Source organism: Miniopterus schreibersii, assembly GCF_964146895.1.
Source record: "Miniopterus schreibersii genome assembly, chromosome: 7".
Taxonomy (NCBI): domain Eukaryota; kingdom Metazoa; phylum Chordata; class Mammalia; order Chiroptera; family Miniopteridae; genus Miniopterus; species Miniopterus schreibersii.
In genome coordinates this window covers 40,219,819-40,236,127 of record NC_138108.1, presented here as the reverse complement: position 1 = coordinate 40,236,127, position 16,309 = coordinate 40,219,819, and the positions used below count along the sequence as shown (strand labels likewise).

The following is a 16,309-nucleotide window of genomic DNA, read 5'->3' as shown; positions in this document are numbered from 1 at the left end:
AGCCCCTCCTACGCGGTGTCCAGGGCTGTTGGACGGCGTTGTCATAACCAGCTTACAGTCAGAAGCCAAGTTGAACTCCAGGCCCATCCTGTTTGTCAAGTGCGAAGCCGAGGCCCTGAAAAGGACTTGGGTGCCTGGGGTTACGGACGCTTCCTCACCCACACTGTTCTTAAAACACTTCATTGGCATGAAAGGCTCTACCCAGACCACTGCTGCGCACCCACTGGGGAGGGGTAGCAATGTGGCTTTTTCATGGTGTTCATGTGGAGAACGGTAGGTAAGGCCACAAGATTTCTGTCCGACTAAATTGTGCTTTTCCCAGGGCTTTGGCTAGGATGAGCAGGCTTTCCTTGGGATTATTTTTTGTTTGTGCCTGTTGGCATTAATTGGTTGTGAGTGTCTCTAGTGCCCAGGCTGGAATACACAGGAGGTTAAGAAAACAAAACAAATCCCAAAACACCATGAGGCAACTCGCGCCTGGGTTCCCTGAGTCCTGAAGTCTCTAGTCAGCCTGCCTTCTTTTCTCCAACTTTCAGAGTCCTCTAATAGTTGATATATATATTTTGTCCAGGGAATTTTGTTGTTATTATTATTATTATTAAACATATCTTTATTGATTTCAGAGAGAGGAAAGAAGGGGAAGAGAGAGAGATAGAAACATCAATGATGAGAGTCACTGATTGGCTGCCTAGCTCGCAACCCGGGCATGTGCCCTGACCAGGAATCGAACCCTGATCTCCTGGATCCTAGGTCGATGCTCAACCGCTGAGCCACGCCTGGGCTGTTGTTATTATTGTGAGGGGAAAAAACAAACATATTTATTCATCATGTCCAGAAATGGACATAGTATTTTCAAAGTCAGCAGAGGTTCATAATCTAATAATGTTGATGTGCCTCACACTTTTAAAGTGTGTTCACAGAAGTCACAGATCCAGCTGGGAAGGGTTGTTGGGAACAACCTATCCAAGTGTCATTTCACAAAGACAATAAAGAGTTACTCAGCCACAAGCAGTGGAACTGAGCTTTAAGCTTGGCTTCCTGACTCCAGGCCTGTGCTCTCCCCACCGAGTGATACGCCACTTTCACTGGCAGTGCACCATGTGCTCCGAGTTACTGCTTTCAGCATTGAAGGTGAACTTGCTGTTCTTAACTTCCTGTTCAAAAATGTATATTGTACCCATTATTTGTATATATACTTGAGTTTAAAAGACACTGCTATATTTTACTATTTTATATATATGTATATATAAATGCCTGATTTGGCAAAGACTTTTAAAAAGCAGTGGTAAAACCTATCCAATATATTCTTGCTTTGTCATAGTCTTTTCCTTTGCATAAACTCTAAATGGAAATACAGTAGGAAGCAAAATAGTAAATTTTGATGCAGCCACATAATATCAAAACATCTGAATGGCACTAATGGTCTGATATTAATTTTTTTCCTTTGAATGTTTGAAGCTATCTCCCATTTTAAACATCAGCAGAGTCCCAAGATTTCTCTCCGGATGGGCTGCCCTTTTCCCAGGGCTTTAGCTAGGAAGAGTAAGCTTTTCCTGGGATTATTTTTTGCCAGTGCTTGTTGGCATTTATAGGTTGTTGGCTTTTCTGTTGCCCACACAATTCTTCTCTAATACCCCAATAATTTGTGACTCAGTGAAAACTGGATAAAGTAATGGCCAAGCTTAGATTTAGGTATTTAAGGGAGAGGAAAGAGGTTTTTAAACTAATATTCTTTCTTCCATTTGAATAAAATTAAACTATGAAATAATATATTGTGCTCAATTTTATAAATAAATGTCAAAGGCCAAATTTTGGCAGGATTGAATAAGAAGTCCTTCAGAAGACCAAAAGATTGGGCAAGGTCATTGAAATAAAGCATCTTTATACCCTTAAGGTCACAGTGCAATATACCAGCTCTGAGCTTGTTCTGAAAATTGCTGCTTCAAGGACTAGCAGTATATCAGTATTTCAGTTTGCCATTAAGACTTTATTTGGTTTTCATACTTATTTATTGAAGTCATATAACTCTTATATAGTTCCATTTCTCCCAGGGAAGATCTATACTATAAATGAAAAAATAAGTCCATAAAAGATCATTTCATTTGTTGCATCTTTTGGTTTGGTAGGTTATTTTTATGTTACAATTAAACCACATTTCCCCCTCCCAATTATTCAAGTTAATAAGCATAAAATAAACATATGAAAGGAAGAATAAAAAATTCAAATCACATTTTATTTTGTCCTTTATTAATAAACTATTGGTATTGCTTAGACTACTAACTTTAGGTTACTCAGATTTTCTAGGGCTTGATTTCTCTAAAAAATATAATTTCTGCTTTATACCTAGCAAGCACAGAATTCTGCTTTTTGAAATAAACAGCTGATATTACTTACACTCTATTGATAGGATTAAAGGGTAATGTTAATGTGCTTTGAAAGTAAAGATAATATTCATTCTTTTCTATGAGTGTTCATATTTTAAATAATTGCAAATAAAAGTTCTATTTTTAAAGATATTTCTTAGTTGTCTTCCCCATCTACCCTCCATCCAGGAAAAATGGGAATAATCTATTTCTAATATGTATCAGAAGTCACATAAGAAGGATTAAGACAAATACCTCGTTCTTTGCGATATTTATGAAATTACTACTTTTAATTGAAAGGGGCTACATAAAAGTTTTAAGCAAGTCCAGCCATTTTCTTTTGAGCTTACAGAACAAATATAATTTTTTAGGTACAGTTAATCAGAGCAATAGTTACAATAAACGACATTACTTCCCCTCCTTTCTTTTACCTAGAAGTTCAATGCTTGTCTATTTGAAGCAATAAAACATTTTATTATTAGGAAAAAACAGCTGTTATTGCCTTTTGGGGGCTGGTAGTAATGATAATACACTGAAAAAATGAAGTCAATTTAACAAATAACCAATACTAAGTTGATATGTCTGATTTACAACAAAATTATCTAGCTAATTTCTTAGAATATTCTGGTGAGGCTGAAATGAAAGCAATTCAGGAATGCTTTCATAGTCTTTTTGGTGGCAGGGATGTTTGGCCATCTCAATGATTATATAATAATAGATTACTTTAACCTATGAGCGTGCATTTCATAAAGAAGGGAAAAGTGGTTTGGGAAACTATCTGAGCAATGACGATCCTCTGAACTTTACTTCTAAAGGCTACCTATTTCATCATAAATATTTGAGGAGGAGGAGCAACACTCCCAAGCTGCAGTGAGATGCTCTCCTGTAACATCATTTTACTCACTATAAAGAATGTAAGGGACACGGCAGAGGAGAGTTTAACACCTGCTGCGGAACCCTGTGCTGAGGGGCTTTGAAAAGATCGTGTCTGTAATGACCGGTGTTCTCTTGATTCCCCTGCTGCCCCTCACTTGTCCCCGTCGGCTGTGCAGCGCGTAGCAGCAAGTCTGGAGTTTTGATAGTTGACCGGCTATTAGGGGGATTCAGTCTGGTTCCTACGGCAACTTTGCCAGTCCAGTGACTGCAACACCACCCAACATTTTATTTAATGTTAAAAAAAGGGGGGGGGTTGATGGGATACAAACTTGCTGCTTTTGGCCAACACTCCTTTAAAAATTCCTGACAAGCTCTGCCTTGGTGGATTTTGAAAAAAGAAACCAGAACAAAGCAAGCTGTCTTAGGGATCAAAGGCAGATAAACACATCTCTTTTCTGACAGGCAGTAAGCCTGCCATTTTTCTTTGGAAGTAGTATCTTTAATGTTCAGTAGCCAGTGCATTAGTTTCCTATTGCTGCTGTAACAAATTACCACAAATTTAGTGGCTTAAAACAACATGGGTTTTATCATCTTACAGTTCTGGAGGTCAGAAGTCCAAAATCAGTTTCACTGGGCTGAAAGCAAGTTGTTGGAGGGCTTGTGTTCCTTCTGGAAGCTCCAGGGGAGAATCTGTTTCTTTCCTTTGCCTTTTCCAGATTCTAGAGGCTGCCTGCATTCCTTGGCTGGTGGCCTTACTTCTCCCATCTTTAGAGCCAGAGGCATAGCTCATCTCTCTTTTCTGACCTCTGCTTCTGTCCTTCCATCTTTTCTCTGACTCTGCCTCTCTACTTCTCTCCTATAATGACCTTCATGATAGTGATTACACCGGGCCCACCTGACAATCCTGAGACTCTCCCATCTCAAAATCCTTAACTTCATCACAGAGTCCCTTTTGCCACAAAAAATAACATATTCACAGGTTCTAAGGATTAGGATATAGAAATCTTTGGGGAGCCATTGTTCAGCCTACCAGTTCTCTTTCTCTCTCTGTCTCTCTTTCTAAAGCCTTAATTCTTTGCATTCTGTATGAGATAAAGTGGATGGCTCAAAGGTCAGGATGAGCCACTTCATATCTGAGAATCCCACTGTCAATCCAAATGTAATTAGTTGCCATAAAAAACAGAACTAATTGAAATCCCAACCTTCCACATTTTAAAAAACGAGCTGACTTGTTCTTATATTACACATCAATATGGTTCAAATCACACAGAATGATGCTTTTAAGGACAAGATGTAACATAAAATGAAAAATCTCAAGGCTTTTCTTTCAGTCCCTGCCCTTTGCTCATACCAAGAGGTGAGGGCTATTAATGCAGGTGGCTGGGGACGGACTGAGTCATTTTCTCTCTCCTTTTCTTCGTATTATGACTATCGTAAGTGTCCCAAGCATTTCTTTCAAACATGATTTGGGAATGTAGCATATTGCTAAAGATTATTCAGATGTGTTGTACCTGTTCTCATAAGCTGACTCAGAATTCTTTTGCAGTGGCCTTCACTCTTTCAAAAAGTAAACGATACACACTCTAGTAAAAGGAAAGCTTTTAAATTAGTTACAATCTTAAAGTGTTTAAGAAACCGCTGCAGAGTCTCAGCTGGTCAAGACTGTGTCATAAGGGCAACCCAGGCTTATTGAGCCCATCACTCCTTAAGCAGGTGGAAAGAATATTCCATTTGCCTTTGAAAAACTACAACAATGTTGATGGTCTAACACCATCACTTCATCAACACTTTACGTTCCACTGTGTTCCCCCTGCAGGTTCAAAAGCTCACAAACAGCTTTCCCAGTGACCGTTCCTCATCCTGACTCTGGGTAACCACCGGCCAGAATGATAACACTGTTTTTCTTGACTCGCTGAGCAGAGACTTGCAATGGGGCTGTTGTCCCTCTAGGACAACGGAGGAGTTAGACTGGACCTGAGCTGAGGCTCTCCTTAGTGGACACCTCTGCACAGGTCAAAGTCAACACGTGGACCTCCCTGCAGCAGGCCCTTGAATGGATTTGGCTAGTGATGTGTGCCTGGAACTTCACTGTGCCTTAATACTACAGGAATAAGAACTGAAAGAAGGGTGATTTGGAACATTTACATGCAATGCATATCACACCTTGTTGTTTAACGAAAATGCAATTTAGAAATAAGAAGAATCAGACTCTAGGAGTTTCTACATATAATGGAGAACAAAAGATTCCATTAAAAATCATGCTACAAAAGAAATGTGGGTTTTTACAGTGACAGATTTGACAGAATTACTATAGTTGCTACCTTGAAATACTTTATTCTTAGTATACATTTTTAATGTTAATCTTCATGCTAAACGACATGTAAGAAGGCATTTTTCAGTTTTACAATTTAAATAGCAGAAAGAAACTTCTATGTCCAAACACTATGTATTTAAAATTTAAGTGGTTATCTTTAAGCTTATGCCAGAATTTAGAGTAGTTTGAATAAATGGCCAGTACTCTGTATAGTAGTTATAGACCAATGAATTTCATGTGATGTGAATAACTACTTATTTCACAAAGCATTTCAACAAATCCCTGAGTTGGTTATTTCTTTATGTGTAAATCTTCAAAGTTTCTAAATTTAAATCTAAAAATACTATGGTCATACTTTATAAAAAAGATCTGGCATATTCAAAATTTCAAAGTGTCACAAATAAAATACTAGTGACTAAGTGGTTTTTTCAGATTTGGTAACCCTCTTTGAAGATAAATTCACAGATTTTTAAAGCTTCATCTCCATTTCACAAAAATTTAGCAATGACAATCCAGCTTAAAAAGTTATCTTTAAAATTCAGTTTCCAAGGCAACAATCATAGGTTCCTGTATACTGCTTTTTTAAAAAAATCATTTTTATAAATTTAGTTCCTGCAACATCAAAGTCAACAGTTAAATATAACTGCCTTACTTTTATCTCCTTTTATCAGGCTTTTTGAACAAGCTGACTTCTCTCTTCCTAATGGACTAACACCAGATCCCTAGTCTGCTGTTCATTAAGTACAAGGTTAAGGGCAGATAAAACATCAATTTCCAAAGTGGTGGCCTAAAAATACAGACTACTGCATGTGTGTGAAGAGCAAGCCAGGACCCAGCCCAGTGTGCATAACAGCAAATCTCCTTAAGCCTACTTCACAGCTTACTCAATGCAGTGAGAGGGAAGAGCTCTTACCTGCACATTTCACTCCCTGAGCAATGAGACCCCACATGAAGTTGGCACAGTACTCACACCAGTGTGGCCCTCTGAACGTATGGACCTGAAAAAGAGTAGTGACAAAGTGGCCAGAGGGAAATGCACGGGTGAGAAGGTTGTTTCCCTTCAAGTGCTAATACACATATGAGTCAGTTAGTCCTGAAGAGGTATGTTACGGTTACGTTCGGCAAAACCTTAATTGAGTCGAACTGACAAGCAGTTAAAATTGCTTAGAGTTTGATTTCCTCTGTTTTAGAAATGGTGGTAAATCAAACCAATATTCTGCAATTTACTTTTGAAAATAACTCCTACGCTGGAGTTTTGCAACTTTCCCTTTAGCTGTACACAGCCTCACCTGTGTGCTATACAAACACTGGCATTTTCTGAGCTCTGTGGCATGAAGGGGGGGAGGGGCAGGTAGAGCACGTGAAGGATTTTGCTGGATGATCCACCTTCAGTCGTCTGTGACCACTGTCGGCCACAGAGGTTGAAGGTGATACTTAGTGACTGGTCACAACTGAATCATCAAAAAGGGCCAATTTCTGCTCAAAACTATTTGATGCTTATAATGTCAGCAAAGAGCATGAGTATATTTTAGAAACCACAGTTAGCAGGAACCCTGATTAGCACAGGAATTAGTAATCGGTCCAGCTCGTAAAGGTTACACTGCATTTGACTCCTTTGTCCCCAAGGAAGGAACCCGAAGAAGAAAGGGTCCCAGAGCGAAGATACCTATAAACTTTTATGTACAGGGAAGGAAAAGCATTCTACCTGAGCTCAGGTCAAAAGTACTGGTAACACAGGAAAGTAATGAATCCAAACCCCAAACATTAGAGTAGGAAAAAAATGAATATTCCAAGATTTCTGAGCAAATACTGGCTGAAAATGCACTCCAGAAATAAGTAAAAAGACAAGAGAGAGGGAACAGGAAGCCACTGAGCTGTATCAAATTACATTTACTTGAGATAATTTCTTATATATATGATTTCCTCCTGCAGAAAACAGTAATACAAGAGAGTATCAGAGTGTGACGATTTGATTCCAACATAAATATCTGTTGAAACAGTCATTGCAAATAATGAAATTCACAGCTAAAATTGTCATTTTTACTACTGTTCTATTTATGTATAAAATAGGTCTTAGAAACCAAGGAAATTATTTTTAAGAGATATATAATTTTATTTATATGAAACTCATTTCTTCAAACTTAAGATGCTACCGAATATAAGACACTAAACGTAAGACACATAGAGGCAAAACTAGGTTTACAGCAATTAATAAATAATACAAGAATAAACTGTTTCAAGTACTTGCAACTGCAAAGCTACTTTTGCCCCGCCCTGTATATTCCATTTTGAAAAACCATGCCAATTAAATTATGACAAGCCACTGACTGTAAGATAAGTGCCAATTTCAGAGATGTTAAAAGGAAACAAGAGTACGTATTAGAATGAATGGAACATGGTGTATCAGAATTCAAACTACTACTATTAGAAAAATATCCATGTACGGCTGTATTGGGTAACTCTGGTTATTGTCACGTGAGCATACTAAACATCGTGCTGATTTTGGAAAGAAGGCCATAATCCCGATTATGTCTTTTATGGAAAAGCATCAGAAATGCAGACACAGTTGCCTCTGGATTGCTAACAATGTTCAGAGTCTGTAAACTGAAAGTATGCCCTGGAGTTCCTGAAGCAGAGCCCAAAATCAACATGCAGCTAGACCGTGATGTCTCTGTGGTGGCCCGTGTTCCTGAGAGAATGACACTGGATAAACTATGCACTCCTTCTTCGATCTGAGGAGAGTGAGTGACAGGCAGCAGTGACTCACAAAAAAGGGGAGAGAGTGACATACACGAACAGCTACAGAACGGTGAAGTTATTTTTAGGGAGTCTCCAGGATACAAACTGGCCACTAGGTTGCCGGACTTCAGGACAGTCCAGTCTCACTTAACTTGGTACAGTTAATAAAAAGCGACTGAAGTGTGGAAGAGGTCCCAGTTTTGTAGGTGCCAGTCTTTTCATGTCAAAGGGTCTTCATGTTACACTGGGAGCACAGAAGTAGAGTAGGTCATGTGAAATTACTTTATAAAGGGTTCTCGCAAATAGCACCTAGTATTGAGATGCTATAATAGAACTAATTATCTTCCTTGCCTTCACAAAAGTAGTAGTGAATGTGGCGTTTTGCAAATCTTGGGACATTTCTTCATATTACACATGCTGAAGAAAGGGGTTAACTGTCCAAGCAGGCCCAATGTTCTCTAATTAAAGGATCACACAGTTATCTCAGAAAGCGATCTTTAGGAAATTATTTACATATTTCCTTTGTGGACAGCTTTTAATAAAGGCATCCTGAGCAATTTGGGGCTGGTTTTTGTTGTTTTTAATTTTGCCTTGTTTTTTTTAAGCCGTTTGGAAAGTTGCTTATATAGCTCTCCAAGAAACTGTTCTAGGAATTGGCACCGAAATACCAGAAGCTTATAAAACTTCTATTTGTATAACAGGGTTTACCTGAATTCCCTTTCAAATTTTTATATCTAAAATTTATATTTCTTAAATTTTGTTTTGTGACCTCTATGGCTCTACAACTCTGGATTGCATTTGTAAAAAACTGAGTTTTGCAGCCTTTTTCTCCTTTTTATTCCCCTAGAGGTCATAAAAACAGACTTCGTTCATTAATTATTTTTATTATTCATAAACACTTATTAAGTGATGACATATACAAAGATAAAAAGGATACTGGCCAAGGAATGCACTGTAGGTCGCTCCCATTAAATACACTGTGAAAATGCTCCACGGAGAGCGTCTGCCAAGTGTGAGGGCAGCTGGGGGAGGGGCCCTGCCCAGGCCTCAGGGATGAGCGGGGCCAGGCAGGTGGCCCACAGGGTGTGCATGTGCAGGGCGCATAGGACAGGCTGTAACAAGGAAATCCAAGGCAGGGTGGGGGCATGACAGGCACGGCCGGCGAGAGGCAGGCGAGGCCTCTCCACGCTACGAGGGCACACTGTCTACTGAGCGATGTGAGGCCGCTGAGGATTTTTAAGGAGAGTGACACATTGATGGAGAAGAAAAGGCTGGAAGCAGACAGACTAGGTAGGGTGCTATGGCAGTGGTCCAGGCAACAGATGACATGGTCTGAACTAGGCAGTGGTGAAGAGAAAGGGATAACTCTGGTTCCTGAGGCTGCGGAATCAGCAAGGTCTGCAGATGGGAAGCACCCGGGCTAACTGCTGGGTTTCAGGCTTGGTGACTGCAGGATGACATTAGCATAAGGAACAAAGCAGAGGAATAGGTTTGGGAGGAAAACAATGGGAGAGAAGGGAATGGCTAATTGAAATTTTTTGGGAAAGAGGGAACTCACTCATGGAGTACGGTTTCTGAAGGCGGCAAATGGAGATGGGATCCAGGGTAGAGGGATAAGCTCTGAGGCAGAGGAAAGTTAGCTCTGCCCTTCTCTGAGCTAGAAAGAATAAGCGGGAGGAGGGGGGCTGTGCAGGAGTGCTGGGGCCTGGAGGCCAGGGAGCTAAGAACTCCTAGCCTGTAGTCTCCGTGCCTTAGGACATCAGTTTGGGTACTAAGCAAATGAGGAGTTTGGGCAAAGTGGGGAATAGGAACTGGAATGTGCCAGAAATTCAGAGAAAGGCTGCTGGACTTGGAAGCAGGTTTCTTTCCTGAATGGCACCAAGTCATACTGTAAAAGTGTCAAGTGCATTAAAGGAAAATGACAGATCCTTTTTTTAAAAGGGTGATTGTGCTAAATTTGAGCTTTAAATGTTTTACTCTGCATGCAGTTTTACATAACCAGTGATGTTTATATCATGTATTTTACCAACTCAGAAAAAGATATCTTAAAAAATCAACTGGACAAATTATACAATGTAGAACAACTCTTCGCTTGTACTGCTGTCTAGCACGATGCCAACAGGATGCTATTCCTGCAGACAAGGCTCTAGGACACTGCCACCTGCCGAAAACTTTGTTGACTCTTCATGGTTGTATTCTGATTACCTGTCTTAAAATGACTAAATCAGAATGTAACGGGCATTCAAAATATAATAAAAGATCAGAAGTTGCACCTTCGGGATTCTTTCTGCTTAGGAGGACACTAAGAAAGAACCAGGGTGGCATCTGGGAGAAAGGGGGTCTGGAGTGGTCTCGAGGGGTCCAGGGGCTCAGGCCAAAGCCTTTGATTATAAGAGGGAGACTTTTGCTTGGATGCCCCGTAATGCAATAGACAGCCTTTAGTGATCTGCAGCTGGTCAGCATTCAGGGAATCAAATTATTGATGTCGTCACAACAGACACAACCAACAGACACTCATTGAGTGATATTTTCCATGTGTCATTTATAATAGGGTTTTTATTCTAAATGGCCCCAGACATGTGTTCTCATGAGTTCTTAGTTTTCCTGTCTCTTCCTCTCCAAGGCTGTCAGCTCTTTCCCCTCCTTCCTCAGCCCCTTCTCTCTTTTCCAGTTGTGGATTCTTAGATGTGAATGACAATATCTGTAAGAGAACTTGGCTAGCACTGGACGTAAATCAAGAAAATGTGTCATCTGTATTTCTCTTGAAGGCTTTTTTTAAAAAAACTTAATTTTTATTGTTGACACTATTAGAGATGCCCCTCCATTTTCCCGTCTGCCCACCTCCCCCCAGCTCCCGCCCCCCCTTCCCTCTGGCCATCACCACACTGCTGTCTGCGGCTATGGGTTACGCATACATGTTCTTTGGCTAATCCCTTCACCTTCTTTCATCCTGTCCCCTTACCACCTCCCCTCTAACAGCTGTCAGTCTCATGCCTCTGTTTCTGTTTTGTTGATCAATTTGTTGATTAGATTCCACATATAAGTGAGATCTTATTTTAAACAAAGAAAACCTTTTGGCTTCTTGCCTCTGTTTCTTATAGTTGAGGTTGATGGGCATAGTCTTGCAATGAATGAGGTGTTAGTGCCATCTTACTTTATTCTATGACATCCACTAGTCTTTGTTAATGTTTCTCACAAGGAGGAGCTGCCTCTGTTTACTGTATAGCCTTAATAAGATACACTGGCTTTACAAGGTGGAAAACATTGATTCCTTTAGAAACACCACCACTTCTTCCTTAGAGTTGTTTAAAGAAATCACTTGGTCAATTTACTAAAAAAAGATTTCTTTGGGGAGGGTGTTTGGATAAGATCCAAAAGTACAATCAGCTTCAGCATAAAACATTATCAGTGAGTTCAGGGATGCTTCTGAGCAAAGCAACCTTGTAAGTTGGCCACAGACATCTTTTCTAGGCCACCTCCAAAGGTTTTGGTGCATCTTGACAAATGAAAGTAACAGAGTACATGGCATGAATTAAACCTTCATGAACAAAGGGCATAGGAGCTGGTTTTAAAGCCCTCTTCTCCTCTGCAACTGGACTACTGAGGGGCCTGGGTGGCTCAGGCCAAGGGTGTGTGTCTCCTGGGTACTAACCTAAGTAAACAACGAAGCCATTCTCAACTGGACCTATTGTTATACCAACCAAAACCCTGGCTTCTGCTTCTCATAATGTTCCTGACATTCACATCTCCAGTCTGAATGTCAGCGATAGAGCCGAGAATGTATGCATGCCATGGAAAGAGAAAAAGAAATCAGCCCATCTTCATCACTCCTTCCAAGCCATATCACTACCTCTAGAAACAAGCATGAACACAAACAGCCGCAGAGACCGCCTGCACGCACAGCCTGCTGCAAATGCAAGCGAGGTCGGAGGTGACAGAACATTAGGGGAAGTGAAATTTTGCTGGGGAAGGTGGGATGACATTTCAGCTGCCGCTCTTCATTTGTGAGGCTCTGATGAGTCAGTTCTCCAGCACGGTATTGGGTGATGAAGGCAGAGAACAGATGATCAAAACCAAAACGAAAGAAATGTAGGTAGGCAGACAGGTGGGCAGGAAAGGCATTTCCCCCTTTCTTCCATTTCTATCTTTAGGGCAACCAGAACGTACTCTTTTAAGTAGCCAATTTTAGTCTCACCAAGATGGCTTAATTTTGATCCAAAGGATTTGGAATTTAGAATTTTGATCCTAATTTTGTCACTTCAGTTAAAGTATTTTGATTATACTATTAAGCCATGAGAAGAGAATGCATAGCATTGGCTATGATCATTAGCAACAAATACAAAATTGTGTAGGAATTCTCTGAAACAGGTGGGGAGGGGGCACTTTTAAAATAGGAGTGTCTTTAGTATCAAGGCAATACCTCCTTGTTATTTAGTCAAATCTAGTCAGAACTACTAGTGGTCTTAATTCCTGAGGGAAAAGCTATTACAGTGCGGTTTGGATATGGTTAAGCCACAGGCACTGACATCCTGCTGGTCATTCCAACTCCTTCGGTCCTGATGGATGCAGGAAAGGCAGAAGGAAGGCACCAGGTACTTGCTGAAACAAGGCTTCAAGCAATGCTTGGAGCTGGTGAGTGCCAGGACTAGGAGGAGCAGCACACCCACGGGCCAACAGCAGTGAGAATGGGGGAGGCTCTGTGCTCAGAGGATGGGCGGCTGGAAGGGGGCCAGGTGCTAAGAGCTTCTACAACTAGAAGCTGCCCCCGCTCATTGCGCAGGGGGGTTCATGGGGGCTCTGTAAGGTACCGCCACACAAGTAGTTAACACAGTCAGAAGTGTCATTTTGAAAAAGATGACACATGACAGAAAATCAGCAATGTAATGTTTCAAGAGTGAGAAAACTGTTCAAAATCAAGGTAGATGCCATAAAAGCCTGCTAGACATACATTGGTCGTACCACAAATAAATGATATTCCCTTAAACAGGGGAAATAACTACAGGAAAAAATGGATAGAACATGGTCAGACTATAACAAGACTAGCCTTACTCTGCTAGTAGGGCAACTACCTGGGCAACATAGTAATTTAGTTCTGGTCCCACATAAGTAACATTATAAAAAGGTTTTTTGATTGGTGTAAAAAACAGTACCTAAAGTAAACATGTAAAGAATACGTAATTATCAATTCCACTCAGACAACCCATTTATTGTAATTCTAGATTTAAATTTTCTCATAGCTTCCTTGAGGATATACCTATCCCCTCCTAACCTGCCCCCTCAAATCAACCCTATCCCTGTGAGGGAGAAATATCTCTAAAATGACAGCTGAGTGGCTGTGGTGCAGACATGTGAACTTGCTACAACACCCCGTTTCTGGTGCCAACGTTCTATTGTACATGCAAGAGTGGCCCCTGCCTAATGGGCCCTGCAGGTTACAGGTACAGAATTTAGTATACTTCCACTCTCCCAACCACATATTTTATGCTATTGCTATCATACATTTTACTTGTAGAACTATAAAATATATCATTATTTTTGCTTTAAACAATTATCCTTTAATGGCACTAGAATGAAGAAAAAACAATTTTTACACTTACCCACATCTTCACCATTTCTGGCTTTTTTATTCTTTTGTATAGATCTAAATTTCCATCTGGTATTATTTTTCTCTGTCTAAAGAACTTCCTTTAATATTCTAGTAGTACAGGTCTCATGGTGATAGGTTTATAGCTTTTCTTTGTTTAAGAAACCAGTATTTTTACTTTGTTTTCATTATTAAAAGATATTTTTGCTGGATATAGAAATCTAGGTTGGTAGTTTTTTGTTGTTGACTACTTTAAAGATGTCACTCCATTGTTCTGCACAGTTTCTGATGAAAATTCTGCTATCATTATTTATCTGTATGTAATATGTATCCTCCTCTCCCCCACTTTTTAAAGGTATGTAGGAGTACCAGTGACAAAGGAAAATAATTTGTTTCTTCTGCTGACTTATTTTTCCTACACTGAAGTAATTTTTAAAGATGTTAATAAAGAAAACAAGTATAAAAGTAATTTCTCGTCTTTAAAAAATGGTACACTGTAGCCCTAGCCATTGTGGCTCAGTGGTTAGAGTGTCGTACTGAGGACTGAAGGGTCCCGGTCTGATTCTGGCCAAGGGCACGGACCTCGGTTGCAGGCTCGGTCCCGACCTGGTGGGGGCAAGTGCGGGAGGCAACCAGGCGATGTGTCTCTCTCACATCGATGTTTCTCTCTCTGTCTCTCCCTTCCACTCTCTCTGAAAAGCAACAGAGAAAGTATCCTCAGGTAAGGATAAAAAAAAAAAAATTGTACACAGTATTCTTGTGTGTGTGTACGCATATTTAATATCCTATAAAACTATAAATCCATTAAGAAGCTGAAATGTGAAAATAAAATTCAAGAGAAACCTGACACACGCTTAATTTCTAGATCCTAGAAAACGTCCTCTGTACACCTTGTTACCATACGCGAGGGATGAGCAACTTCACTTTTCAGGCTGAGGCAAAGTACCACTTTAGGAAGAACACTTTTTCCCCCATATCCTGGTTTCCCTCCGTCTCTCTGTGGCTGCTCTCACAATTTTCTCTTTAGCACTAGTTTTTAACAATTTGATTATGTACCATGGTGTTGTGTTCTTCATATTTTTTCTATTTGAAGTTCACTGCACTTCTTGTATCTGTGGTTTTCAGCAAATTTACAAAATTTTGGTCATTATACAATCATGCACCTCATAAAGACATTTCTATCAATGACGAACTGTGTAGAAGACGGTGGTCCTATAAGATTATAATGGACTATAAGCAAAAGTTTGTTTTCAATATTGAAAAAAAGGCTGAACCCAACTACAGTGTTCCATTTACTGCTAGCTTGGGGTGCTTTAAATACATGAGGCAGCTCAGCGTTACTGTGCACCTGCCTTGCACCTGCCTATGCGTGTGCACATCAGCACACACTTGTGCTCACAAACTCTCTTTTCTCAGTTTCTCTTTGTCTCTCTTGACCCCCAGCCCTGTTCCTCCCTTTCCCTCTCTCTTTTACCTCTCCAGGTCTCTTTTGATCTCTGCTCTCCCTTCCTCTTTCCCTCCTCCTGACATCTACTCTCCAAAGGCACTTCCCTCCACAGCCCTCCCCCTGACTCCCCAATGTGTGAACACACTCTCTTTTATATACTGTATTTTTACGGTACCTTTTCTATGTTTAGATGTATTTAGATACACAAAAATTATTATTCTGTTACAATTGCCTAAGGTATCCAGTACAGTAACATGCTGTACAGGTTTGTAGCCTTAGGAGCAATAAGCTATATATACCATAGAGTGTAGGTGTGTAGTAGGCTATACCATCTAGGTACGTGTAAATGCACTCTGTGATACTTGCACAAAAATGAAATTGCCTAATGATGCATTTCTCAGAATGTATCCCCATTGTTAAGCGAACCATGACTGTACCTTCAAATAATTGTTCTGTCCCCTGGCCCCCCATCACTGTTCCTTTTGACTCCAATTACACTTAAGTTTGATTGCTTGATATTGTCCCACTGATCACTGATGCTGTGCTCTTTTTTAAAAAATTCTTTCTGTCCTTCATTTTGGATATTTGCTATTGCCATGTCTGCCACCTCACTAATCTTTTCTTCTGTGGTGCCTAACATGCTGTTAGTAAGACCCAGTGTATTTTTCATTTTATGTGTATTTTTCATCTCTGGCGATTTCATCTGCATCATTTTAAATAGCTTCTATTTCTTTCCTCACTGCCGCCTTTGGTCTACTGCTAATTTAGTCATGCTACTAAGATGCCCCTCTAAGACCTCTAAACAATGCCTCATGTATTACCATGTCTTTCCACTCCTACTGGTGGGAAAACTATTCTCTAGTCCTGGGTGAATTTCAGTAATTGTTCAGCCTATTGCTTTCTGATGGTTTTCCAATAATTTGCTCTCATGAATATGTAGGTAAGTATTCAAAGACTACAGAAGACTCTTATACAGATCTCCAGAG

At 40.2% G+C, this 16,309-nt stretch overlaps 1 protein-coding gene across 10 annotated transcripts in view; it reads right to left on the bottom strand.

Annotated features, from left to right (window-relative positions):
• CHN1 (chimerin 1) overlaps positions 1-16,309 on the bottom strand; it is a 125,524-nt gene that overhangs the window by 11,436 nt on the left and 97,779 nt on the right. For 9 of the 10 annotated variants that reach the window (XM_081143285.1, XM_081143286.1, XM_081143282.1 and 6 more), the window contains one exon: positions 6,467-6,551. The exons of the other annotated variant lie outside the window; for it this stretch is intronic. In XM_081143285.1, coding sequence (XP_080999411.1) covers positions 6,467-6,551 — 85 coding nt within the window. The remainder of the gene's footprint in view (positions 1-6,466; positions 6,552-16,309) is intronic. 10 annotated transcript variants of the gene reach the window in all.